The following is a 26,279-nucleotide window of genomic DNA, read 5'->3' on the forward strand; positions in this document are numbered from 1 at the left end:
CAGATTTCATCAGTTCTTCTACTCATGTCCCTTTTCTGGCCCAGGATCCAGTTCAGGATGACACATTGCATTTAGTTGTCACATCTCCTTAACTGGAACAGTGTCCCAGTCTTCCAATGACTCCCATGACCTTGACACTTTTGAAGAGTACTGGCCAGTTGTTTTGTAGACTGTTCCTTAGTTTGGGTTTGGCTGATGTTGCCTCATGATTCAATGCAGGTGATGCCTTTTTGGCAAGAAAATCACAGAAGTAATGCTGTACCCTTGGCGGTGCCAGGAGGCATGTGAGGTCAATGGTCCCATTACCATTCACTTACTTCTGTCACATGGTTATGGTGGTGTCTGCATGTGAAAGTACTATTTTTCCTCTTGTCATTAATAAGTCTCTTGAGGGGATTGGGCATCTTTTTTAAAAGTCCCCCAAGTGATTCTGGTGTGTGTCCAGGGTTGGGAGGGAGGATGGCAGAAGTACATCAAGATGGATGGAGAAGTTGAAGGTGTTTTCATTATGAAGTCTTATCTCAACATGGAAAGAGTGAAGCAAGATGTTCAGATAGGGAGCAGAGAGAGAGAGACACTGCAGTCTCTTGAGGAAAATGGAGCAATTTTGAAGCATCTGCTACTAGGCGTTACTGGTTGGAAATAATGCAGTTTGAAGAAATGTTTCTGACTGGAGTGAAGGTGGTCGAACATCATGAATGTTAGCAGACTAAGTGTACACGGGTTTCCGGCACTTTCTCTACAATGTTCAGAACCATGGAAGCTGAAGTAGAGAAAGTTTCAGTGAAGGACATCCAACATTATTTAGGGGAACAAGAGATCCGTTGCTGTGGGCATGCACAGCACTGAAACGTGCAGTCTTAGTGGGACAGGTGACATGGTCATTAAGGAGCCCCGTGGATTAGGTGACACGATGGTCTCAGCAGCCTGAAAGGGTATAGTGCTTGGAGAAGCAGAAAGTGTGACTCGCTTACTTGGTAGGTGTGAAGGGACAGACAGGGAGGTGCAATAAGGAGGATGTGGTCAGAGAGGCAGAGAGCATGTTGACTTAATGCCAGCAGGCCAGAGATGGGGCACTAGGCAGGCTCCCAGATGCGAATGCCGATAAAGGCGCCAAGCCAAACCTACACAAGAACAGACAAGTTTATTCTGTCTGCTATCTTCATTCAGTAAACACTTGCCGCATCACCTTTTCTGGTGAAATACTTAAGGTTTTCTGAGCATCTTTTTTTTTTTTTTTTAAGATTTTATTTATTTACTTGAGAGAGAGAGTGAGATCACAAGCAGGGGGGAGGGGTAGAGGGAGAAGCAGACTCCCCACTGAGCAGGGAGCCCAGTGTGGGACTCGATCCCAGGACCCTGGGATCATGACCTGAGACGAAGGCAGACACTTAACCGACTGAGCCACCCAGGTGCCCAAGGTTTTCTGATCATCTTTTAGGAAAATTTGGACATCTTTTTTTTTTTTTAAGGTTTTGTTTAATCAACTTGTATTTATCCATATAATGGGGAACAGAAATCACACAAATAGTTGAAATATGCATAAAATTATAAGTCATCAGTTGAAATATGAACTTAATCTCTCTCGTGTATCAGGACTGCTAATAAATAATAAGGTTGATGAGTTTTAGTTTTTTTATATCATGCTGCTGATTATCCTCTGTAGATGGCAACTAAGCTTGGATGTAAAAGTAAAATGTAAATTGTAAAACATACAGTTCTGAAGTAGAGGAAGTGAAAAGTGAAAGTATTCTTCTTCCCTGTCCCCATAGGCAGACTATGCTCAGTTTGGGGTGTCTTCTTCCAGACTGTTCGCTGTGAGAACACAGGGATTTGTGTTCATTGCTCACTCCTGTAGCTCTGTCAGGTAGATTGCCTTTCTTGAATGCACTACGTTTTTTAGGAATTCCTTGCCTTCATGGCGTGGTAACATCACATTTTCCTACATCCAGTTTTCGTCTGGATTTTTTTTTTTTATATCCTGGTGCTCAAGATTACCGATTTTCAACCATTCATCAAGCATGTATGGTGCACCTGCCAGCGCTGGGCCGCTGATGGAGAAGGGAACACATTAATTAGAAATCACAAGGAAAAGCAGAATTACATACAACTGTGAGAAAAGAAGCATGTGGTGGTGGTGAATTTAACGAGAAAAGACTCCTCTGAGGAAGTGATCATTGAGCTGAGAGATGAAGGAAGAATGTGAGTTGGCCAAGAGGTGGGGGCAGGGCGTGGGCCTAGGAGGCCACATGTGCGGGGATCCTGAAAGGATACCAGTGTGACCAGAGGAGTGGCATAGAGATGGGGAGGAACTGTAGTGCAGAGTAAGGTTAGACAGGGAGGGTCAGACCATGCAGGGTCTTAGGGGCCATGTTAAGAAATTTTCTCCATCCCAAGAGCAATAGGTAATTGGAACATTTTTGAAGCAGAAGTCATGACAACCGTATTTGTATTAAGAAAGGATCATTCTGGGCGCCTGGGTGGCTCGGTTAGGCGACTGCCTTCGGCTCAGGTCATGATCCTGGAGTCCCGGGATCGAGTCCCGCATCGGGCTCCCTGCTCAGTGGGGAGTCTGCTTCTCCCTCTGACCCTCTTCCCTCTCATGCTCTCTATCTCTCATTCTCTCTCTCTCAAATAAATAAATAAAATCTTTAAAAAAAAAAAGAAAAAGGATCATTCTAGTTGTGATGTGGAGAATGGATTATAGGGAATTCAAGGAAATCAGTCAGTGGGCTACTTAGAGTAGTCCAGGCAAGAATTGTGTGGACTCTGATTGCAGACTCTGTTGGGGGTGGGGGGTTGGGGGGTATGGGGATAAATGGATGGATTTGGGAGACATGGTGATGAATTAGATATTGGGGTGGGGTGAGAAAGAGGGAAGAGTTGAGGATGGCTTCTGAGTTTCCAACATACATAAGAGCATCAGTAGTGGTATCATTCCCTGAAATAGAGAACAAGGGAAGAATGTCAGGCATTAGGGCAAGATCATGAGTTCTGTTTTCAGTTGCATTAGGTTTGAGGTACCTTGAGACATTCAAGTGGAGACATTTCAAATAGGCTGCTGAATGTACTAGTAAGAGAACTGGATTAGAGATAGGAATCTGTGAGGTATCTGCATTGAGGTGTTAATTAAAGCTGTGGGTGTGGATGGCATCACTTTGGTAAAGATGATAGAATGAGAAGAATAGGCCTTGTACCCTGCCTTGAGGAATTCCCAATATTTAAATGGCCGCGTCAAGAAGGATGAGCCAAGAAGGAGGCCAAAGGAGCAACCAAGTAGACAGGCAGGAAAAATTAGGGTGGTGGTGAGTCACAGAGGACAAGGGAGGAGTGGTTTTTGAAAGAAGGGTGTAATCAACACCTTCGGATGCTGCCAAGAGCTAACATGTACGAAAGACAGAGAATCGTATTTCCTGGCAGGCAGGTCTTTGGTGACTGGCTAAAAGCTGTAAAGTGCTAGATGGAGAAGCCCCATGGGATGGGGCTGGGAGGGACCAGGAAGGAGATGTGGACCATAGCACACACAGGTGGTTGCTTTTTAGAGGTTTGTTTACAGGTGGGCAATAGCTGGGAGGGGGCTATGGGGTTAGCCAAGGGAGAGCTTATTTGATTTTGTTAATGGGAGTCTTGATCATATTTAAAACTGATTGGAAGGAAAAATCAAGTGAGAGGGAGTTGGCTGTATGAGAACGAGGTGAGAAAACAGACGAATGAGTTCCTCAGAAAGCCAGGGGGTGAATGGAATCCAGAAGTATCCACAGAAGCAGACGAGTACAGTGGTTAGCAGATAAGGGATGGGAATGCCATCGGTGTCCGCCCTCCAACCCATAATATAGGTGACAGTGTCTTCTTCTGAGAGGGAAGAAGAGGGCTTTACATGTGGGTCCGGGTTGCCTTTCATCTGAGAAATACCGTAAGTTGCTTTCTATTCCCTTGCTTCTCTCTTCCCTGTTGTTGTATTTTTTTAATAGCTTTATTGAGATAACTCACACAATTCACCCAAAGTGTACATTTCAGTGGTTTTTAGTTTATTCACAGATAACGTGCAACCATAACCACAGTCAGTTTTAGAACATTTCATCACTTCAAAAAGAAACCTCATACCTTTTAGCTATCACCCCCCTCCCTTCTTATTCATCTTTTGCTGTCAGAGAGAGCATAGAGTATGGTCTGAATTCAAATCTAAAATCATATCATGATTTCAAAGAAAAACATATTTAAGCTGAGGCATATGAAAGGTTGCCAAGAGCCTCAAAATGGTGATCTAGCCAGAGACGCACAGGGGGCTGAGGCCTACTACTTAGGGTCACTAGTATAAAATCAACAGATAATAAACTCAGGAACTGCATTAAATGCCAGGCTCTTCCCTGTCAGAAAAAATCGTCTTAAGAATAAAGATTAATAAAATGAAATTACAGAAGTAACACATGTAATTAGCTTTTAAGAGAGCATTTTCTCTTGATAAATGATTTTATCTACTGGCCCCCAAAAAGTACATTTTGGGGAACTTAAACTTGGTATTTGGGATGATGAGCTGCTGTCAGAAGTCTAAGGCATTCACAGAATAGGGCAGTGACAGCTGACCCGAGAAGGTAAAGATTCTGCGGACCACTGATACTGAAGAAGTTCTGCATAGGATTAGTAGGATGATCTTGAACATTTAGAAAAGAAAGTAGTCAGTAAAAATCAGCATAGGCTTAGGAAAAAGGTCATACCAAATTAACTTAATTTCATTGTCTTATATTCAGGAAATGTGGAAGAAATAGTAACCAGCTGACCCTCGAACAACACGGGGGTTAGGGGGTCAAGGGGTGCTAACCCCCCACACAGTCAAAAATCCACATAAAACTTTTGACTCCCGCAGAATTTAACTACTAGCAGCCTATGGCTGACCGTAAGCCTTGCTGATAACATCAAGAGTTACCATATTTTGTATGTTACATGTACCGTATGCTGTATTCTTAAAGTCAACTAGAGGAAAGAAAATGTCGTTAAGAGAATCATAAGGAAGAGCAAATACATTTCTAGTACTGTCCTGTAAAAAATGCGTGTATAAGCGGACTAGCAGTTCAGACCCTTGTTGTTCAAGGGTCAAATGTTATTTTATCCAAGTATTTCACAAAAAGCCTTTTGAACATGATTTGGAAATACGTTTATATGTAAGTGGCTGAGAGACCATGCCAAAGATTATTGGTAGATGGTTAATGAAAAGAGCATGATGATACCAAAAATAATGGTAGGTTCCGTTCAGAATTACTTCCTTTTCGGTGTTTTGGTTAATGATTGAGGCTGTGGGAGGTATACGTATCTATCAGATTTGCAGATAACGCAGATATGAGAGTGATAGCTGGTATGTTGGATGTCCTTCGGAGTCCAGAAATAGGTCCACAGTGTTGAAGGATGGGCTGTTAATGAGGTTCAATTAAATAGTGAGAAGAGGTAAGGCCTTCATTGCATGCAGTGTCACTCAAAGACCTGGCTTCAAGTGAATTATATGATTTAATCGCAAAAATTCTTAATGGTAGCCTCAGGCTACATTACCATTTGTGACGTTTATGGGGAAGTCGTGGTCTAGTGTCTTCTGCATCATTCCATCCTAGATGGGATTGCAACATTAGCCTTACCTTTCATAAAAGAATAGTTGAAGAAGCTGAGAGGAGGTTTTCTGGAGAAGCCAAGAGATGGGCAGGCTGCTCCCAGACTGTGGGTGTGTTCCTCACGTGCACAGGCTTATCAGTACTCCGCTGAAGAAGCAGTGTGTCTTTGCACACCTCTCTCCTCTCTGGTACTCTGCCCTGCAGATTCCCAGCTCTGTCTTCTCAACTCCTGGAGACACCCCCCCCCCACCACCACTCTGGGGCCTAGAAACCCTTCTCCAGGCAGGACACTGGGGCGTTTGTGAGTTTCACTTCATTTCTTCCCCTTCTTGCAGGGGTCACCGTCCTGTGCTGGCTGAAGTTCAGTGTTTAAAATTTGTTTCCGGGCACCTGGGTGGCTCAGTCATTAAGCGTCTGCCTTCGGCTCAGGTCATGATCCCAGGGTCCTGGGATCGAGTCCCACATTGGGCTCCCTGCTCAGCGGGAAGCCTGCTCTCCCTCTCCCACTCCCCCTACTTGTGTTCCCTCTCTTGCTGTCTCTGTCTGTCAAATAAATAAGTAAAATCATTTAAAAACATATAAATAAATAAAATGTATTGTTTCATATAATTTCTCCTCTTTTGTCATCTTTTTCATGGGGGAAGGTAAATCTGTCTCTTGTTCCTCTATCTTAGCCAGAAGTGGAGGCTCTCCGGTGATTGATTATTGCTAACATTTTAGCTTGGCATTCAAAGCCACCTTCTGCTGTCATTCCCTTGTTCCCTCCACACCTTTCCTCAGACTGACTCTGTGCTTCTTGCCCACCTTCATCCCCACATCATGCCATTCCTTTCCCTCATCCTTGCTCATCCGTGGCTCTCCATTCTCGGGGTCAGCTTGGGGGCTTCTTCCATGTCATTTCCCTCCCATGGGAGGCGGACTCAAACCTACTCTGCCTGTTCTGTTTCTACCATAATAACACTGTTTTCAGCATTCGAGCGCACGTGTTGTGAATCTGCTGGCCTTCCCCCTTTAACGCGTGTGTCAGTCCTCACACGCGCTTACTCGCGCGTGCTCAGCTCCCCAGGGCCTCGACGGGTCTTGCCCACCTTGTGTCTTTTATGGCACTCTGTGGGTATATAATCGAGAGAGAAGGTATGTAACAAATGGACCCATGTCATACATGTTTTTTTAAAGGAGTTTTTCTCCTCTCCCCCAAAATCAGGCCACAGAAGAAGTTTCCAAAAATCTGGTTGCCATGAAAGAAATCCTATATGGCACGAACGAAAAAGAGCCACAGACCGAAGCAGTGGCGCAGCTTGCCCAAGAACTGTATAACAGCGGGCTCCTGAGCACCCTGGTGGCTGATTTACAGCTCATTGACTTTGAGGTAAGGAATCAATTTCTTACTTTTCAAAAACGGTACCTTCTTCATGGCCTTGTGTTCTCCCCTCCGAAAGATCCTCTAAGATTCCTGTCAGGGTCTTGGCTCAGGGGTCACTGACCTGCAGGCGTGCCCAGGCTGCCTGCCTAATTAGCGGAGCCGGGCAGGAGCTCAGGGCCACCTCAGGCTTCGGCCAGGTCGCCTCCTCTTTCACCACGCTGCATATGAAGTTTCTTCGGTATTCGTTGTGCCCTTTTGTTTACATTATATTTAATAAGTAGCTGCTCTTTTACATAATTCACTGGCCTTGGATTCTCAAGGAGTCAACAATCTAAAGAAGACCATAGAATGTTAGAGGTAGGGAGATCTTAGGGGATATCCAGTTGTGTTTTGGTTTGTTTTTTTTGTTTTTTGTTTTTTTTTTAACCTGCTAAGAACTCATTACAGCAGAGATCATATGTTCTGTTTGTTGGGCACTGCTTTTAGATGTTTAAATTAGGGTAACAGTTAAATAGCAGGAGACTTTATACGCAGTTTTGAATTTCTGGCTTCCCTTGAAAATTTTGACGCTGGCAACATGGAGCCTGTAGGCCTACATGGCCCCTCAGCTGGAACAGAGCACATACCACCCCATGGCACCCTGGGGTGTGCTGCAGACAGCAGCTTGCTTTTCTGTCTCAGGGCCTGCTTTACCCAGCTGTGTCTCCTGCCTGGCCCTGGTAGGCATTTGATATTACTGCCCAAGCTTATACAGCTGAATCGTGCCATGTTAGATATTTAGTGAATTTAACAGTGAGAATAATGGTCCTTGATACCAGTCTGAAAGGTAGTCTGAGAAGTATATATGGTAATGAAGGGCCCTGGCATGGTTATGAGCAGGTTCCTCTGAGTCTTTGTCATGGGTGTGCTTTGTTTTAAGCCCAGTGTTTATGGTCCTGAGTGATCAGTTAGATGTCTACACAGGTGCTCGAAAAATCAGAGGAGAGAATGGCAGACGGACAGTCAGACTCAGTGTTGGAGAGCGATGGGAGGGTGTGGTTCACAGGTTAACTTGAATATAATATTGATAAAGGATAATAAAAGTTTACTTCTATCCTGTAGAACAGATATAAAAATGATATTTCCATTTATATAGATGATTTATTTTTAATAGTATACCAAATTCCACCAACAGCAATTTCTCTTTCCTCTGTGAAGTTGGGAATGCGCTGGAACATCCAGTTCCTTCTGCTTTGTCCACCCATCTCGTTCCCCGACCTGGACACTGAATTGAATATTCATTTGAGACTTAAATTTAAGAGCAGTGTGCGCCATTGAGATGTGTTCTTAGAGATTGCCATTGCTACTCCTGACCTAGCACAGGCCCCGGGATGATCTCAGGCGCTGGAAAGTAGCATTTCACTCTCCTGCAGGCTTGTCAGCCTCACACCAGGTGGCCATTCTGAAAAATCTCGTGGGTTTGTTTTTCCATTTGTTAATTTCTTGTGCAGTTTTCTGATTATAAGGTTCGCTGTATAGCAGTAAAGTCCTTCTGTTTAGTAAAGTACAGTTGTATAATTCTGATCTCTGAACTGCTACATCATGTGGTACTTAGAGCCTTCATTATTAATCTATATAAAATCTCTCTGAAGTAGACCTAGCTTAATAGGGGGATATGTCTACTTGCCATGAAAGCGCAGCTGCTTACAGGATTCTTTTAGTTTTATTATACCAGCAGAATGCAGCTTCTCTTCCTTCCATCACTATAAAAGGAAATCATATATATTGTTTACAACACGAGCATTTTATTTGAAGCTGCTTGTTCCATATGGGTGGAAATCGGATCCCTGAACATTGTAAGCATATAGCAAGGTTTTATTTTTCATATCTGAGTCCACATGACTCTAAGGGTTAGAAATGGTTGAAAATATAATTTCAACCAATATAGTAAGGTTTCACTTTGTGAACATACTGCTCATATTAAAAATAGTATACTATTAAAACTTAGAATTTGGAATTATAAATAAATAAGAAAATTTAATATCTGAACATTTTAAAGTCAGATATTCAGTCATAATTACAAATATGCAATGACTTAATTTGAGTTTACTTGGGAGGGTGGATGGGCTTTTTGGTGGTTAGTTGGGTAAACATTTTAATGATTGTATTCCTAATAGGGCAAAAAAGACGTGGCTCAAATTTTCAACAATATTCTCAGAAGACAAATTGGTACAAGAACTCCTACTGTTGAATACATCTGCACTCAACAGAATATTTTGTTCATGTTATTGAAAGGGTATGTACAATGTAACAAAATTTATATTCTCAGTTGAAAAATAAAAAGGAAAGATGGTCTTGGATAAAGGCAGAATGGTAAATGTGGGAAAGTATTTTCTCTATAGTTTAGTCAGCTAATTTTTCCAAACTAATCTTAAACACATTTCCCTCCTTAAAATTCAGCCAGTGAGGTAAATTGCATTTGAAGATACCCATATGGGAGTTTAAAAGTGGGTGAATCGTGAGCCCTTAAATTCTCAAATCCTGTACAACTGAAGGAAAAAAAAAGTCTTCTGTGATCTTACTTCTGGTCTCCAGATTTTAAAAGTTTATATGAACTATCAGTTAAATGCTGTGTTTAGAGACATCTTCTTTGGACAGATATGCACACTGTTGAGGCAGTAGAAGCTGCCTAGGAAGTGGAGCTGGGGTGCTGTATATTTTACCTGTGTTCCATCAACAAAGAACGTGTTGTTTATGAAGTCTGCCCTTTGCTTTTTACCTGTGTGTGTCTGCTGACTCACCCACTTAGTGCATCTTCCTGGAGTTAACAGCTGGACTAATAAGCAGGCATTTATGGTAGTTTGTTAGTATTGAAAAACAAACCAAAACCAAAAAAGCCTAAAAACTAAAAAAACTTGAAAACAAATCCTCTTCTCCCTCAATAGTGAGCCTCCCTGATTGGCAAGGTCACCCCCTGTAGTTTCACACACGACTTGTTTGCCAGCTCTGGGTCTGGTGTGCATCTGTTTGTCCCAGCATTGGTGCTGTTCTATTAAATTGGCGGACAGGCATTTTACTGGCATGACTGTTGGCGTGAATCGGCTTGCTCTCCTACCCCTCGCTTTATAGCTTGCCTCCCTCTGATTCATATCTCTGTGGTTTAACACTTCCCCCAAGTTCAAACTTGTTTAGACAAAGCATGAGTCAGTGCATGTGTTTGATGCCAGCATTCTATTTCCTTCTATTTCTAAATGTCTATGTTGCTTCTTCAGATGTTGCCATACAGAACTTTTGGCATCTAATTTTTTGTTGTTACCAATCCAGAGTTGCGTGTGTAAACATGTAGTGAGTAGTTTGAAATTTTGGTGGTCTTAGAGCACCTTCCAGATGCCTTTGTGTATTTTTAAACAGAGTATTTCCTTTTCCATAGAAAGCAGTGGTTATTAAAATCCATAAATTAGTTTGCCTACATTTTCACTTGAAAGTAGCCAGAGGTATGATGTAGACGTTGTTAAACATCATGTGAATTCAGAATTTTAAGGTACAACTTCAAGAAGAATTGAGAGCTCTCACGTGAGCGGGCCAGAGCAGAAAACTCAGTGAGGGAAGAGAGGGGGAGAAATGGAAACGCAGCTGGTGTTGGTCTCCCCATCCTTTTTTAGCCCTTAGAGTGGAAAGTGTACAGAAAGCTGGAGGGAAGAAAATAACCAGCCTTTTCCTACCCCTTCCCCAGCTCTGACCATCACTGACCTTCTGTCACTCGTACTTCATTGCCCTTGCCCCCTCCTTTCCCTCCTCACACACAACAGTGCTTTAGTATGCACCCCTAGGATTTAGTACATAGTACATCCGAGGGTTTGTTTTTTACTGTAGTCATGATAACCATTTGCAAACCCAATGTTATCTTACACTCAGTGTTCAGATGCCCCAGACTTTCACACACAGAATGCCATTTTTCAGTTAGTTTGTTTAAATCCAGTTCCAAGCAAGGTCCACAAACTGAATTTGGTTCATATGACTCTTATGCCTTCTTTTTTTTTTTTTTTTTTTTTAACTACCATTTACTTGTTGAAGCAACTGGCTCATTTGTTCTGTAGAAAAATCACATATTTTGGATTTTGCATCCCTGTGGTTTCATTTAGTGTGTTCCTTTGTCTTCTGTTCTTTTAAATTGGTGAGCAAGTCTTTATGAACTCCAGCCAGGGGGTGGCGGGGAGGGGGGTTAAAACATATATGTTGTGTTTCAGTCCATTGCAGTCATTATGTCCAGATTTTTATATCCACATTGTGTCATCATTGGGCCATTGGGAAGCTCCTTCAAGTTGGTGCCCATGTTCTTATGGCAAGACCCCATTAGTCTTTGATAGCTTCCCTGCTTTCTGGCACAAGATGTCCCTTGCTCATTTTGTACGGGTTCCTACCCCAGACCTGGAAACAGCCATTTCTTCAAGGAGCCTTGTGAACTACCTTTTAAGATTTCTGTACCTTAGTTCATGAGTTTAGACTGCTCGCATACAACGTGACCACCTGCATAAGCTGGAAGTACTTTGTTGTTAGACATCAGGGGGACTTACGCTGCTGGTGTCCGTGTGCATTTGAACATAATCTAGTTGCTAGTGCTCGACTGCATCTGGAGAGAGTAGTTTTTTCTCTGGTGACTTGAATGTTAATGTGTTTTCCACTCTAGTGCTGACAGGTTGTACAGTATAACTGTTTGCCCTGAACTCAGTGGTTTATTTCTTAATCATTTAAGACAAGCTTGACAAACCACCATCAAAACCTGCCCAACTTGTTGTACCAAACTGTCTTACTCTTGTCTTTCTAGTCTCCTGCTTATTAAATTAAGATCAGTGAAGGTGAATGGTACGATCAGCCATTTTGTGAGCAGACATTTTCATGACCAAAGCGTCAGTCAGCATTCTAGTTGCTGGGCCACACGTGATAGAGAGGAGTCATTTGGATCTTCTTGAGGCTCTGTGATGAACCCGTGTACGACAGAGGGATACCACTGCTAGAGAAGATTAGTACTGTAGGATTTCAGGGGATAAAATGTTTAGTCAATGAGGCAAGTGTTGATAAAAGAGGTGAGACTAATGAGTGGAGTTCCAGAGGGTTTGGAGTTTGCATAGTTAGAAAAAGAGAGTGGTTCCAGGGACAGGAATGAACATGGTGATGGGCAGCAATAAGGAGATGATCGGAGTGAGTGCTTGATGGCCGAGTGGGAGATGACGTTGTACGGTAAGAATAGATCTCGTGAGGAGAAGCCTGGACATTAAGCCCAGAAGTTTGTCTTTATTTGATTGGCAAGTAGAAATCATTTTGAACTCCTAAGCTAGAAATGCTATTGATACCCTTGTGTGTTGGGTAAAATGGTTAAGACACAGCTTAAACAAAGATGCTGGTTAGGGAGCTCTTGCCTTTCTCTAGGTGTGAGTTAATGCAACAGTGGGGATGGATGAAAAGGAAATGAAACTAAAATATTTCAAAGAAGTCTTAAAAAGGATGGGTAGTTGTGACACCGAAGATGGGAAGGTTTGGATGTGCTGAAAGGGGGAAAGTGTAAACGGTTCTGTCCAATGCAGTACCTACTAAACACACTCCATCATTTTGTTTTAAATCAATTTAAATTAAATAACATTTAGAATTCAATCCTTCAGTCATGCTAGCCAAATTTCAAGTGCTCAGTAGCCACGTATGGCTAGTAGCAACTACCGCAGTGGACAGCACAGATACAGAACACTTACATTTTCAGATGAGAAAGTTCTGGAAGACCTGTTTTAGACCCAGGTATCTGGAACAAAATCGTGGCGCCAAATTATAGAAATGAGGAAGCAGGGGACTGTTTTGCGGAGGAAGATGAGATTTGAATTTAGATACGTAGTGCTTATGGTAGACCTTTAACTGAAGTTGTCCAAAGGCAACAGAAAATGCCTAACTAGAGTTCAGGAGCAGACCTGAGTAAGGGAACTGTGGAGTCATGGTGGGAGCCATGAAATTGTCCGGGCGATCACTAGCAGGCCAGCGGCCACGGAGAAATGCCCTCAGCCAGGCAGAAATAGGAACAGTCCTCGCGAGGGGGTAAAAAGAAGAACTGAGAGAGCTTTTTCTTTTCCTTTTTCAAAGACAGAGACGCAAAGGTTGGCACTGTTGGGACACTAAGGAGTAGAATTTATGTTGTGAGAGAAGTTTCTTTTAGCCAGGAAGAGGTCTTTTGCAAGTAGAATGTTGGGAAATGCAACGAATGCGGGAGGGTTGAGGAGCTGGTACATGGGAAAGACACAGAGCCGGTGCATGCAGCCCAAGAGGCGGTGGAGGGGCCCAGAGGCGGTGGAGGGGCCAAGGCCAGTCCCCGAGGCTAGGCATCTGTCAGAAGGGGGCGGGCAGCATGGCTGAGAGGAAAATGGGGCTCCTTTCTGACCGAGGTAAGACACAGCCATGTGTGCATGACTGATGCCGGAGCGTCCCCAGCACCCACTGCGAGAGTCCGAGAGTCCTCCAGGCTCTCCTTGACAAGCACTCTGTGACCTCCTCAGGATCAGGCCTTTTAACTTTGTAGGGTTCATGTTGCCAAGAGTCTTGAAGGTTCTGTTTTGAGTATTGAATTGAAACAATGAAGTATAAGTGCTGTATATTTGATAGCCCCGTTTAGATACTATGAATTTGGGAAACGATTTTGTTTCATAATGGTTTTTGATTCAGCTTTTGGTTTTTCTAAGTCTTGAGAGCACCACACGTAAATCTAACCCCTTTTGGAAATCGGACCCTAAATACTTCTCCTCAAATATTTTAGCTTAAATTATGAATGTTTATTTATTATTTGTTTATTGTTATTTTTCTTTGGTTTGAAGCAGTTGATCACCAGCTAATACGTGTGTGCCCTCTAGAGTAAATTAACCTGAGCACAGACCCTCCTCTGAGAGAGATGCCTTTTGTAACCTTCTCTGGTCAATTAGGACACATCTGAAACTTCCTATTCTAAAAATTTGAACTGTTCAGTGTTAGTAGAGGAGTTTTCAAACAGCAATCATGGTTTGTTTTTCTTTTTGTAGGTATGAATCTCCAGAAATAGCTCTAAATTGTGGAATAATGTTGAGAGAATGCATCAGACATGAACCACTTGCAAAAATCATTTTGTGGTCAGAACAATTTTACGATTTCTTCAGATATGTCGAAATGTCAACATTTGACATAGCTTCAGATGCGTTTGCCACATTCAAGGTAACATAAAACTATAGAATTCTAAAAACACTTGTAAGTCTGATTAACTGGTTTGCTGTTTTTTTCCTGAACCTCTAAGCTCCAAGTCTATACATGGCTGCCCTCTAGCGGGAGGAGAGAAGATATGTTTTATGTGTGTCCGTGTGACTTAGGTGTATGCCAGGGAGTCACAGATTAAAAAGGGTGGAAGAGTTAGATTGTAAGCTCTATCTAAAAGTGTGGTCAGTATGGGCAAAAGCACACTTTTCTGTTAAATTACCCATTAGGTGTGGTGTACTGGTACACGTACATCTAGCAAACAGGTTTTTCTCCTGTGTTGGAACATACTACAGCAGTTTCTCTGGTTAAACGCTGGACAAAGTAGTTGTCTTCTATTCAGGGCCATGCTAATTTGGAATAGGCATGTCTTTAAATACTAAAACCACAATCAGGACAGAGATTTACACATTGTGGACAGGCCCAAGGAAGCAATAGACTTAGCTCTCCTACCTCATGCTCGTGCCAAAGCTTATTTATCAAATGCTTGGGGGAAAGGGAGCAGAATCATCTGCGCTATCCAAATTATTATGTAGCCGCCCTTCCCTGTATACCTTATCTCCCTGTTGTGTATTTGTATAAACAAAATACACATATGATACGATACCACTGTACAACATGCACATTTTTGTTTTGCATTGCCAGATTCTATGCCGTTTCCAGTATATAAAGTGTTAATATTTATTAGTGTTCTTCACAATGAAAGTAAGCCTTTAGATGTTACATATTCCCTTATATAAAATGTCTGACCTCATGAGTGAATATTTACTGCTACTTTAACGTAATCAGAATTTAATACACTAACCTGTGGACTACTTTGCTTAGAAACCATGAACACTGTTTTAGTGAGAAATAGCCACTTTTCTCATGAGGGTTCTAGTTTTATGACGATAAAGAGCCCTTGAGATAATGAGCATACACCTTGGTCTCTGGGTAAAATATGTCCCTCACAGTGAATGAACACCCTTAAAACAGGATGAAAACCTGGGGACCTGGCCATTAGGGTTTCACATGAAACGAGAATGAAGTAATAGTGTGAGAGGTGCCCAAGGATTTATTTTCCTGAAACCATTATTAAAGAGGCTATCAGAAGCCTTAGGTGATGAGATCTCAGATATTTTTATGTCAACGTGCAAAGCAAAATAGATTGAATTCGGGGTTATAACAGAACAATAAATGTGATGTCTTTTATGTCACTGCATTTTGGGGATAGGACTCCTACTTGGGTTATAGTGGAAAGGGATGCCCCGTCGTAAAGCAGCAGGCCTGTTCCAGAGGGCGGCGGTACGGGGAGAGATCCTGTGTGGAAAGCAAGGCACGAGCTGAGGGCGGTCACTGTGGGCGAGGTGGCGGTGGTGTGGGAGCACGTGGTAGGACCTGCCCCAGCGGGCGCTCGGTCCCACACAGCGGGCCAGCAGGTGAGAGAGACGTGTCAGCACCGCCGGAAACGGGATTCATGGTATCTGACAGTCTTGATTGGCCTCGCTGATGGTTTCAGTATCAGCCCTCAGTCAGGGCTGCTGCTTTGACTTACATTCTCACAAGGAGAAAGCGGTGGTGATGGAATCACTGTGGGTAAAGCAACCCCAGCAGGTCGCGTTAGCCAGAGCAGGAGAGACGGGGCACCCAGCGCCTGGCAGGTAGGTCTGCCTGAGGAAGGGAAACTTAGCAGCACAGTGCAGGATCCGAAGGATGGACACTGGAAGAGACCGCGTTGAGAAGCTGCCCTGGCTTGTGTGTCTCAGCCGCTCCTGATGACACAGAAAGGGAGGAGCTCTTTCAAGAGGCCCCTGAACAGAGAGTGCTCCGAGAAACAAAGTCAAGTAGAGCCCAAAACCAAGAGAGCGTGTGTAAGAGAGAGAGAGACAGACCTATCAGGCAGACCTTCCCTCCCCACCTTCCCTAGAAGGAACCCGGGTCAGTTGTGACAGTGTCCCAGAGCCTCTGACCAGACGTGCTGACCGGGAGGGAGGACTCTCCTCCCCTGGTTTCCTGCTGTCCTCTTTGAGAGCCTGCTTGTATCCTGGAAAAAGGAGGACAGATCCGTGGGTTGCGCTATCCTTGAAGAATGTGACCAGACCTATCTCTCCAGAAAATGCACTCTGCACATAAAAACTTTCAAACAAATGCAGCTCATCCATAAACCTGGATTTAGAGTCTGTGGAACAGGTGCTGAGTCTCAAAAGGAAATTAAAAACTACCTGCTCCAGGGATGCCTGACTGGCTCGGTCAGAAGAGTGTGTGACTCTTGATTTCAGGGTCATGAGTTCAAGCCCCACGTTGGGTGCAGAGATTACTTAAATAAATATTTTTTAAAAACCCAAAACTACCTGCTCTAAATGTGTCCAAGATTTGTAGCTTGAATGAACGTGTACTAAGATAGTAAATTAGTGACCAAATGTTGTTCGTGTTTTCTTTTTTTGAGGACTTAAGGAGATGGGGAGGGGCATCAGAAGGCCAACAAATATATTTCCAATTTTTCCAGAGTAAAAGAAGGTAGATTCCCCAGAGAGGCTGGTGGAGCTTGGAGCTCGATGTTATACCTGTGTAAGGTTCTAGAAAGTGTTTCTAAAGAGATGATTTCTGAGCATTTTGGAAAGGAAACCGTGTACCCACAGCCAGCATGGATTCACGAAGAGTAAGTTCAGTCCTATTAATCTCATAGATGCCAGTAGCCGAGGGGACTAAGAGCATGTGGCTGCCTGGGTTCATTTCCCAGCTCTGCTGTGGGTTTAATCCCAAGCTCTTCATCTGTTAAGATGGAAGTAATAATACTAGTACGTCAGGGTTACTGTGCCTCCACACAGGAGGACCGTGAGGATATACCGGATGTTGAATAATCGTACAGATCTGCTTTCATGGAATCGATGAAAAGATCGGAGCTAGAGTTTCGATGTAGTGATTTACATCTAATTGAATGCCCTATCCATAGGGTGCTAGAGAATGGGTTGCCATCACCCTGGAGAGAAATTTCTGGTGGATTTCCACTGGGCTTTGTCTCAGCCCAGCTGAACATTGTTAATGACTTAGATAAAGGGTGACAAGGCCTACTTACCACATGTGTAGGTGACAGCTTTGAAGGGAAAGATACTAGACAGTGGTGATCCTAAAATAAGGCTTCATAGCAATCCGGAGAGGCCAGAATGGAACAGGAGGTCTTCCACTCGAGGACCCAACTCTATAAATAAGGGATGTGGGAAGAGGCATAATAATATAGTGAATAATAACTATAATAGTTACTAGCGTAATCATTACTGAAATATAGGCAATTTTGTATCCGACTCCACCACCTCCTTTACAGATAAGGAAACTGGAGTCTATAGAAATGTTGGGTGAAGTCAGGCTATAAATGGGGAAGCCAGAATTTGAACCCAGGCAGTCTGCCTCCAGAGCGCACTCTGAGAAACAAAATTCTGAATACGTCCTGTAAAATTAAACAGTGTGATGCTGCTGCCCCAGAGCCACATGTGACCACATAGTGTGTGACCTAAGGAGCTGATGATGGTCTCGCCCCACTATAAGCCACTAAGGTAACAACACATAAATGTGTTCCGTTCCAGGCGCTACACTTTAAGAGGCACATAGACAAATAGATGACTTTCAGAAGACAGTAGATGGTGAGGGGGACTCAGAACCTGTCATGCGAGGAGTGGTTAAAGGAACTTGGACGTATTTAGCCTGGAGAAGAGAAGACTCGGTAGGGACTTGCCGTGAGAGCACTACATGTATGTGAAGTGGGGTCCTATAGACAGTGGGTTGGACCTATTTCCGTGGGTTCTGATAGTTTCTGGAAATAACCCGGGGCTAGGTTTGACTCTAGCGCAGGGAGGACTTTCTAACCCTCAAGAGCTTTAAAGGGAAACCACACAGTTGGAAGAATTGAGTCTTTTGTCCTGGGACACGGTCAAGCATCAAGAAGGAAAATGAGCCACACAACTTGCCAAGGCTCTGTGAAATTGAGCCCTGGGGTCAGTGGCATTTCCTCAGGCACCCCAGGGCCGTGCTTGCCACGTGGTGTTTTGAGACCCCAACTTACTAGCTTTTAGGAATCTTTTTAAATTCAGCATACCCCAAAAGTTGGCTGCTCAATCTGCTGGGCTCGGGAGATGACCCCTGCCTTTTCTCCCAGTCCTGCCAGGGCCTTGGGTAGACTAGAATTTAGATAGGGAGGAAGTCAGAGATCCTGCTCCTTCTCCCCACTGCTAGCTGACCCAGCACCTTGCAGTCTGGGCTCACATGGCACCCTGGAAATTTTGCAGGTTGCTGACCACTGGCTGCATGACCTTTTCCCTTTGTCTTCTTCTTGTGTCCCCCCAGCGTGGTTTGAACTCTCTGGAGCTCTTGGCTCTAGCCCCTAGGCTGAGGTTCCTTCTCATCTCTCAGTAGACACTGAGACACTGCCCAAGTTCCCACCTCCTCTTTTCCCTGCTTAGAATCAGCCTTTTCCGGTGCCGGCTCTCAGCAGTTGCTTCCTTCCTACCAATGTGTCACTCCTGTCCAGGCCCTCGTGTGGCCCGTCTTGACAAGGAGCTTTCGTCCTGCGGTGTATTGGGGTTCTGGCCCCTACTTCAGCAATCTCAGAGCGCCCCTTCAGTCTCTCCTACCCCAAGGTCATTGAGATTTGATTCCTAGATTGACAGGGGTTTCCTGGGTTTCCTGGTCTCTTGAAATCAAAGGTAATAGAATCTCTCCTAGAGGGGAGATGTTAGAGGTCCCCACTTTTCCTGTGTGACCCAACTATGAGGCTCTTGCTGCTGTTTGGGATCCAACCTTCAGAGTACTTTCCTTACTCAGAACTTGAGTAGAAATCTATTGCACCACGTATTTAGGACTTCTGCTTTCTAGAGCAGTATCTTCTACCTACCTGTCCCTGATATCAACCCCAGTTGAGAGCCATTGTCTTTAAGACCCCCACCTTCGTCATTCTCTTCTGTCAGATTATGGCAGAGCGGTGAACACTGGGTTCCTTTCACTGTACATCTTTGTGTTGGTCTCCAGAATGACTTAGCCACAAAAAAAAAAAAAAAAAAAAAAAAAAAATGACAGTTTTGCATGGATCCTGACACACTAATCCCTTAATTCGCTTATTCATTTGTTCAGTCAGCTCACTCCACAAGCCTGAGTGCCAATCCTGTCAGGCACCGTTCTGTAGGTGCTGAGGTTCAACAGTGAACCAGACAGACCCCTGCCCTTGAGGCTCCTACACAGGGGGGACCACCATAAACAGATGACAGTAGCATATAGAAGGAGGAAGTGCCTTTAACAAGCATCCTTGATACATTCCCTTCAAGGTCTTGTGTACCTCTCTCCCTAATAGCTGACTCCCGTGGGCCAGTATGCTAAGATAATATAAATTCTCCTTTTCACCCCCCTATCTCCTGCCCCATATGGGGAAGCTTCATAGCATTTCTTTTCCGGCTTCTTGAGGATGCTCAAACCTCAGGTTTCCTGATTTTGTCGATTTAATCCCCAAGGGGGATTTGGAAAAAAATAGGTCTTTCCTGGGCATACAATGCATACCCTATCCAGCAGTTTGAACACCTGTAAATCTTTGGGGTGGAGTTAGAAGCCGCCTTAAAAGCATACTTCGAAGATTGCTTGATGTGATGTTTTCCCAAACCTGTTCCCTGATTTTGTTGGTTCATTCATTTATTTATTAAATATTAAGCTCTTCCTATGTGCTGGGCACTGCATGGGTGCTGGGGATTCAAAGATCAGTAAAAATAGACATGACCATTATATTTATAGAACTTACAGTCTAGCATGAGAGAGATGGTAATCAGATAGTCCCACGGACTTAAAGACAACTGTGTCCATGCTTCGGTGCTGGTGACCAGTCTGGAAGGCTTCTCACCACATGGCAGTGATGTGGGAGCAAGGTTCGAAGGTGGTAGTTAGCTAGGCCGAGTGGGAAGCCTGTGTGAGGAAGGCCTTTCAGGGAAGGGCAGTCACACAGTAGGTGACAGAAGAGCTCCCTGCCGGGTCCCCACGAGGGAACCAGAGCCGTAGTGCTTTCCACGTGTGTTTGACCGTGGAACATTTCCTAGGGCGTTTCTTAGGACCAGCATTACACTTGGACATACTTCAGGAAACGCTAGTTCATTGCGACCTGGGCCCCTCAAACATGAACAGCTAAGAAGACAAGGAGAGTTGGTTCGGAGAACGGGGATTATTGGCACTAAGCTCTCCAGTAGGTGGCTGTAAAGGAATTGGATTCGATAATTCACCAAGTAGTGACTGACCGTTTCTGCTGTCACATGTTCCCATTCTCTTTCCCACCTGGTGAGACCAAGGCTAGTTCGTTGCTAACTTGCAGGTTCTTAAAGGCAGGGACCACATTTTTTGTCTTTGTAGCCCCAGCACCTAGAACTTCACCTGGCACATAGTAGATATTTTCTGAATGAATGACCCTTGAGTTGTGTCCTGGGACAGCCATATGGTGAGGCATAAGCTCTACTTTGTAGGCATGCGAAATTGGACACTCGGACATTCTGATGTTTGAGTCTACATTTTTGCAGCATTAGTCTGCTTACTGAGGAGCTAATGTTTTTAACATGGTGGGGTTTTTTAAAACATTCTGTCCCTAAAAAAAAGATTGCATTAGATATGGAACTGAATGTAACAGAATTTAGGAGGAAGAAAATGGAACCTCCGATACTTTTTCTAATGAAAGAAATTTCCTCTTTCTCCACCAGGAGCAGTGTTCTATTTGACATTTTACCATAATCGTTTACTTTTATTTCACTTTATTGCTTTATTCCCTTTCTTTGAATTTGTTTGTTTTTACATTTTTCCTTCTAAGATCTGTAGACCTGTGACTAATCACAATCATTATAATCACAGTTTCAAATTATTAACGATTTGATTCGCTCTTACCTAGAATCAACATTTTCAACATAATTCATGTTCAAATGTTTTTAAGTATAGTGATTTTTAACAACAGTTTTTATCAGGTAAAATGGCGTGGCATGTTTTAGGATTCTCTTTTCTAAAAGAACTTGAATGCAGAACAACTGTAAAATAGTGTATTTTCTTTCTCTAGGATTTACTTACAAGACATAAATTGCTCAGTGCAGAATTTTTGGAACAACATTATGATAAAGTAAGTATATGAAATACTACCTTAATATTGTAAGTTTGGGGGCGCCTGGGTGGCCCAGTTGGTTAAGCATCCAATTCTTGATTGCAGCTCAGGTCATGATCTCAGGGTCATGAGATCGAGCCCTACGTCAGGCTCTGTCCTTGCTGAGTGTGGAGCCTGCTTAAGATTCTCTCTCTCTCTCTCCCTTTCCCTCTGCCCTACTCGCGCACGTGCTCGCTCTCTCTCTCTCCCCCCCCAAATAAATAAATAAAGAGTAAATCTTGTACCAGAAATGAAAGATTTAAGTTAGATTTTTATGCCAGATACTTACTTTGAAAATGTAATGGTTTTAAATGGTACTATAATCATTTCTCTACTGAAATGAGGTATAAGAGTGTTAACTTGGTCAGAAGCAGAAATTTATCTCTTTGATTGACACGCTACCCTTTGCATCTCTCCTTGCTTTAGGGGAAGAAATAAAAGTGCTTTGTTGCTGAAAGACAATATACAGTTAAGATAAAAAGAAAATTATCATCAGACTTAACTCTCCCTTCCTTTCTATCAGTTGTTGACTTTCCTGTTGCTTCCAGGAGAGAGAAGGGGGGGGTGACCCTGAGGGTGAGAAGAGCATTAGGCTGGGGGCGGGGGGGGGGGGGGGGGGGGTGCTCTGCTCCTGCCCTGCTGCTGCCTCCTGGTGGCCATGATCAAGGCCGTTACCCCTGGGGGACTCAGACGTCCGTCCTCCTTATAAAGTGAGGACACTGGACTAGCCCAGCAGTAAGGGCCCTTCCAGGTTGAGCCATTGTCACATTGCCTGGTACTAAAACTCCCAGAAGTTTGTAAACAATCCCGAGTGAATGTGATGGGCGCAGCAGGCTACAGTGCCCTGGGCTCTGCTCCCCACCGCGCCCCCCAGCGCCTATCCTTAGGCCAGGTTGGTTTAACTGCCGTGCTGTCCACAACCCTATGGGCTCACTGAGAGAAGCTAGGATAATAACAGCCCACTTAAAATTCCTGTCCCAACCCATGACATCTGGCTTAGATTTTCTTTCTTCCACTAGTCGTTTGAATTTCTGAAATCCTAGGCACACACTGTTAATACTTCGTCGTTCACTTTGCTGTTCAACTAAATTGTAAGATTCTCAGAGGCAAAATCTGCGCTTTTGAACTCTTTTGTGCTCCTCTCTCCCTCCCACTCGGTAACATCCATCACGCAATGCTGAGTACATAGGAAGTCCCTCATGGAAAGCCTCACGAGTGGCTTAAGCATTGCTGGTCATCAATTTTTTAAAATTTTCCATTCGGATATGGTACAGTTCTTTGCATGCGCGTTGGTTTAAAGTGGGAGCACAGGCATCTCAGGGCTGCCTTTCTACAGCAGTTAGAAGCGTGGGCTTCGGCACCAGGCTGCCTGGAGTCTGGCTTCAAGTCCCAGCCCCACCTTGGGTGGCTGCCTTCATTAACCCTCTGCCTTGGAATCCTCAGCCCTAAAAGAAGGCCCGTAATAGCACCGTCGCTGTTGTCGTGGGTTGTTGTGAGCATTACTAAGAATGTGTGTGTCACGCGCATGACAGCAGCGCCTGGAACGCAGTACGCAGCTAGTAATCGTTGGCAGATTGTGTTACTGCCTGGTCTCAGGGATTCTCCGACTTAAATACCGGTGTCTTAGTTTAAAGCCCACTGAAGATACAAACTAACAGTGACATCAATTTAGTTTTGTAGTAAAATGCTTTCCTACATGTTACTAATGGATGACGTTGGTTAACAGGGTTTTAGGAAAATTTATGTGAGGCAGCTAAGAGAAGTGTGTAGACCGTGTGGTCAGATCTCGGGGAGTGAGAAGGTGAGCGAGGAGCCAGGGGGTGCGATTACACAAGACTTCATCATCTGAAGTCCTGCACGCTTGGGCCCTGAGCTCTCTAAAAACCAGAAGCATAGAAACAATCCGTTTAAAAAAAAAAAAGTCGCAACACCTGTAAAACAAAACATATTTCTTCTGTTGGCATTCTCGGGGGATTTCGATCAGAATGGCATGTAGTGGATGCAGCCCTCAAGGTGGCTGAAACGCTGAACTGAAGTGTAGCTAATTCCCCGGGAGCAGATCTTCGAGGAGCCCCAGAGGTGCCTGTCCTCGCCCCATATTCCTAACCCAGGGAGGAGATCCAACATCCCTGGGGGAGCGCATGGACGACACATGGCACTCTTCAGCCAGTCCTCTGTCAGAATAATATCTTGCACCTAAGCTTATCCTAGAAGTTGGGCAGCAAAAAATCTTAACCTGCATTTTCTGTCAAGAACTTTAGGGGTACATATTCTGTGTTACTGATTAAAGGCAGATCCAGTTGTTTGGATCGTTGGGTTGATGATCCTTTGAGGAGAAAGTTGGGTTAACATCCTTCTCTGAAGAAGGAGAAGTCTGCCATCCCACCTCTGCCTAGAGATAAGCATATGTTCTGGGTTAGCTCTAAAGCAGGGGTCAGAAAACCTTTTCTGTAATGGGCCAGATAGTAAATATTTGAGGCTTCCTGGCCATGCAGTCTCTCTCGATTCTCCGGTGTCTCCTGTGTTGGAGAAAGCAGCCGTAAACAATACATAAACAGACTTATTTACAATACGTGAATGAGCATGGCTGTGTTCAACAAAAGTTTATTTATAAAAGCAGGTGGCGGGCTCGATTTGGCCCCAGAGCTGCAGTTTGCTAACGCCTGCTCTAAGTCACAGATGATTCTGGCTGGTAAGGACCCATGGTGAAGCTTAGGCACCAGCAGCTTCAGCAAGTGTGGCCTTGTCCCCTGTGTGTCCCTCCTGCTTTGATGGGCTTCTCCTTGCCATGCCAGTGACACCACACACTTGTTAGTGCGCACCGTTTTGTAAATCTGGTGGACACGTGTCACTTCCTGAGTATGTCACGTTGGGCACTCTCCAGTCTTCATTCGTGCTGTGTCCTTCCCTCTTTATCTCTGAAGAATACTTTTCTCCTCCCCTTTTCTAAATGAAATTGCTGCCATTACTCAAGATTGAGCCCAAGTCCCAACTTCTCTAGGACACCTACCTGTTTGACAGTGCTGAATTTCTCCTTTATTTTTAATTATTTTCTCCTTTTGCTTGATGCGTTGAAGGAACAGGTAACTTTTCTCTTTGTGGTTGTGCTTCAGGCTCACTGAATTGTAAAAAAATGGAAATTTTCTAGAACCAAGAAATGAGAGCTGACTCCACCTTGAGAAACATTTGGAGGGTAGGAGTTACGTTTGTGCATATGGAGTTTGGATGACAGAAGAATACCAGATTTAAGCCGTATGGGCCTGTCTAGCACTGGGCAAGGGTTGGCCCCAGGAGCCCTCCTCCTGGAGGTCACCCTCGGGCACCCCTAAGGATCACCCTGAGTGCCGCTGAGGAAGGCTGTGTGAGACAGAAGGGCGGCTGGTAGCCTTCGTGGTGTTAGAAGTTCATGCTCAAGGGCGCCTGGGGTGGCTAGTCGGTTAAGCATCTGACTTCGGCACAGGCCACGATCTCAGGGTCCTGGGATCAAGCCCCACGACGGGCTTCCCACTCAGCAGGGAGTCTGCTTGTCACTCTCCCTCTCCTACTGCCCCCCTCTCTGCTCATGTTCTCTCACTCTCTTCAAATAAGCAAAATCTTTAAAAAAAAAAAAAAAAAAGTTTGTGCTCAGCTTTTTAATGTTCTCTACCAATCTTTAAAAATATAACTCCTGATACATGTTTTCTTGTGTTTTAGTTCTTCAGTGAATATGAGAAGTTACTTCATTCAGAAAATTATGTGACAAAAAGGCAGTCACTCAAGGTATGACTGATTATTTCATGTCATTTATTTCTCTTCACCCTGTGTTTGGGGAAAGGGAGATATGCCGGGGTGGGTCTTAGACGTTTGAAAGGAAAATATATTTGTCCATGGTTAGGATTTTTGTGGAAAGGAAGGAGTGCAGCCGTGGTCCACACAGGGCACCTGCCCACCTGCCCGTAGGTAGGGTACCAAAATGGGATACGCAGAAGTTTGAAGAGGTCTCTGCTTCTTAGCAATACAGTATTTTACATTTGGAAGCCTGTTTTTGAAACTTAGAATTACCTCAGCCGGACAAAGGCCCAGTAGCTGTTGTGCTCCCTGGGACGGCACAGGCTTACTGTGTGGAGGGGACGCGAGCAGGGAAACCTCGAACCGCAGGCAGGTTTGGCTGCTTTGTATCAACCTGGGATATGGACAGTTCCCTCTGCAATTTAAATTTAAGATTTAAAACTCTGGAACGGGGTTTGGCAGACTATAGCTCACGGGCCAAGTGCAGCTCCCTGCTATTTTTGTAAATAAAGATTTATTGGCACACAGATAATTTACATATTATGTGAGACTGTTTCAGAGGATAACAGCAGATTTGAACGGTTGCTGCAGAGACCATATGGCTGGCAAAGTCTAAAAACATTTACTATCTGGTCCTTTACAGAAAATTTGCTGACCTCTGCTCTAGAAAATTCTCAATACAGTTAATAAAAGCATACCTCTCACTCTGTCAGTAAGTGGTCCTGACAGGAACTATAGATGGAAATCACAAAGGATTTAGGGGGAAAATCCTAATTCCATTTATACTTTTTGCCATGTCCACTTTAAATTCTACTCTGCTCAGAGTTCTTCCTGTCAGAGCTGTCTGAACTCATTTGATCAGGACTGCATTCCTGCTGCCCTTCTTGCCATGGGGAGATCACTCGTGAAGACCTTATCTTTCTATGGGAATGGACTAAAGGACATCAGGGGCGGCTTTTATACTTTGTGTCCTTTGATGAGAACACGCTCTACCATCCAAATTTCCAAAAGAATCTTTGCCATCAGGCCAGCTACTTCTTGTCCCTTAAGGCTGTAACTCCTACAGTGGGGGACCAATCATAGCCACAGTTTGGAAGTGTGTCGCTGCTGAAATGGTCCAGGCGGGCTGGGGCGCTTCCCACTCCTTGTTGCTGTTCGGGCCTCGCCTCCCAGCCTGGCCCATGGTCCAGCACCC

At 44.1% G+C, this 26,279-nt stretch overlaps 1 protein-coding gene across 2 annotated transcripts in view; it reads left to right on the forward strand.

Moving 5' to 3' along the window:
- CAB39 (calcium binding protein 39) overlaps window positions 1–26,279 on the forward strand; it is an 85,863-nt gene that overhangs the window by 53,966 nt on the left and 5,618 nt on the right. For both annotated transcript variants that reach the window (XM_027588977.2, XM_027588978.2), the window contains exons 3-7: window positions 6,802–6,966; window positions 9,117–9,235; window positions 13,989–14,157; window positions 21,236–21,295; window positions 25,010–25,075. In XM_027588977.2, coding sequence (XP_027444778.1) covers window positions 6,802–6,966; window positions 9,117–9,235; window positions 13,989–14,157; window positions 21,236–21,295; window positions 25,010–25,075 — 579 coding nt within the window. The remainder of the gene's footprint in view (window positions 1–6,801; window positions 6,967–9,116; window positions 9,236–13,988; window positions 14,158–21,235; window positions 21,296–25,009; window positions 25,076–26,279) is intronic.

Source organism: Zalophus californianus, chromosome 3, assembly GCF_009762305.2.
Source record: "Zalophus californianus isolate mZalCal1 chromosome 3, mZalCal1.pri.v2, whole genome shotgun sequence".
Taxonomy (NCBI): domain Eukaryota; kingdom Metazoa; phylum Chordata; class Mammalia; order Carnivora; family Otariidae; genus Zalophus; species Zalophus californianus.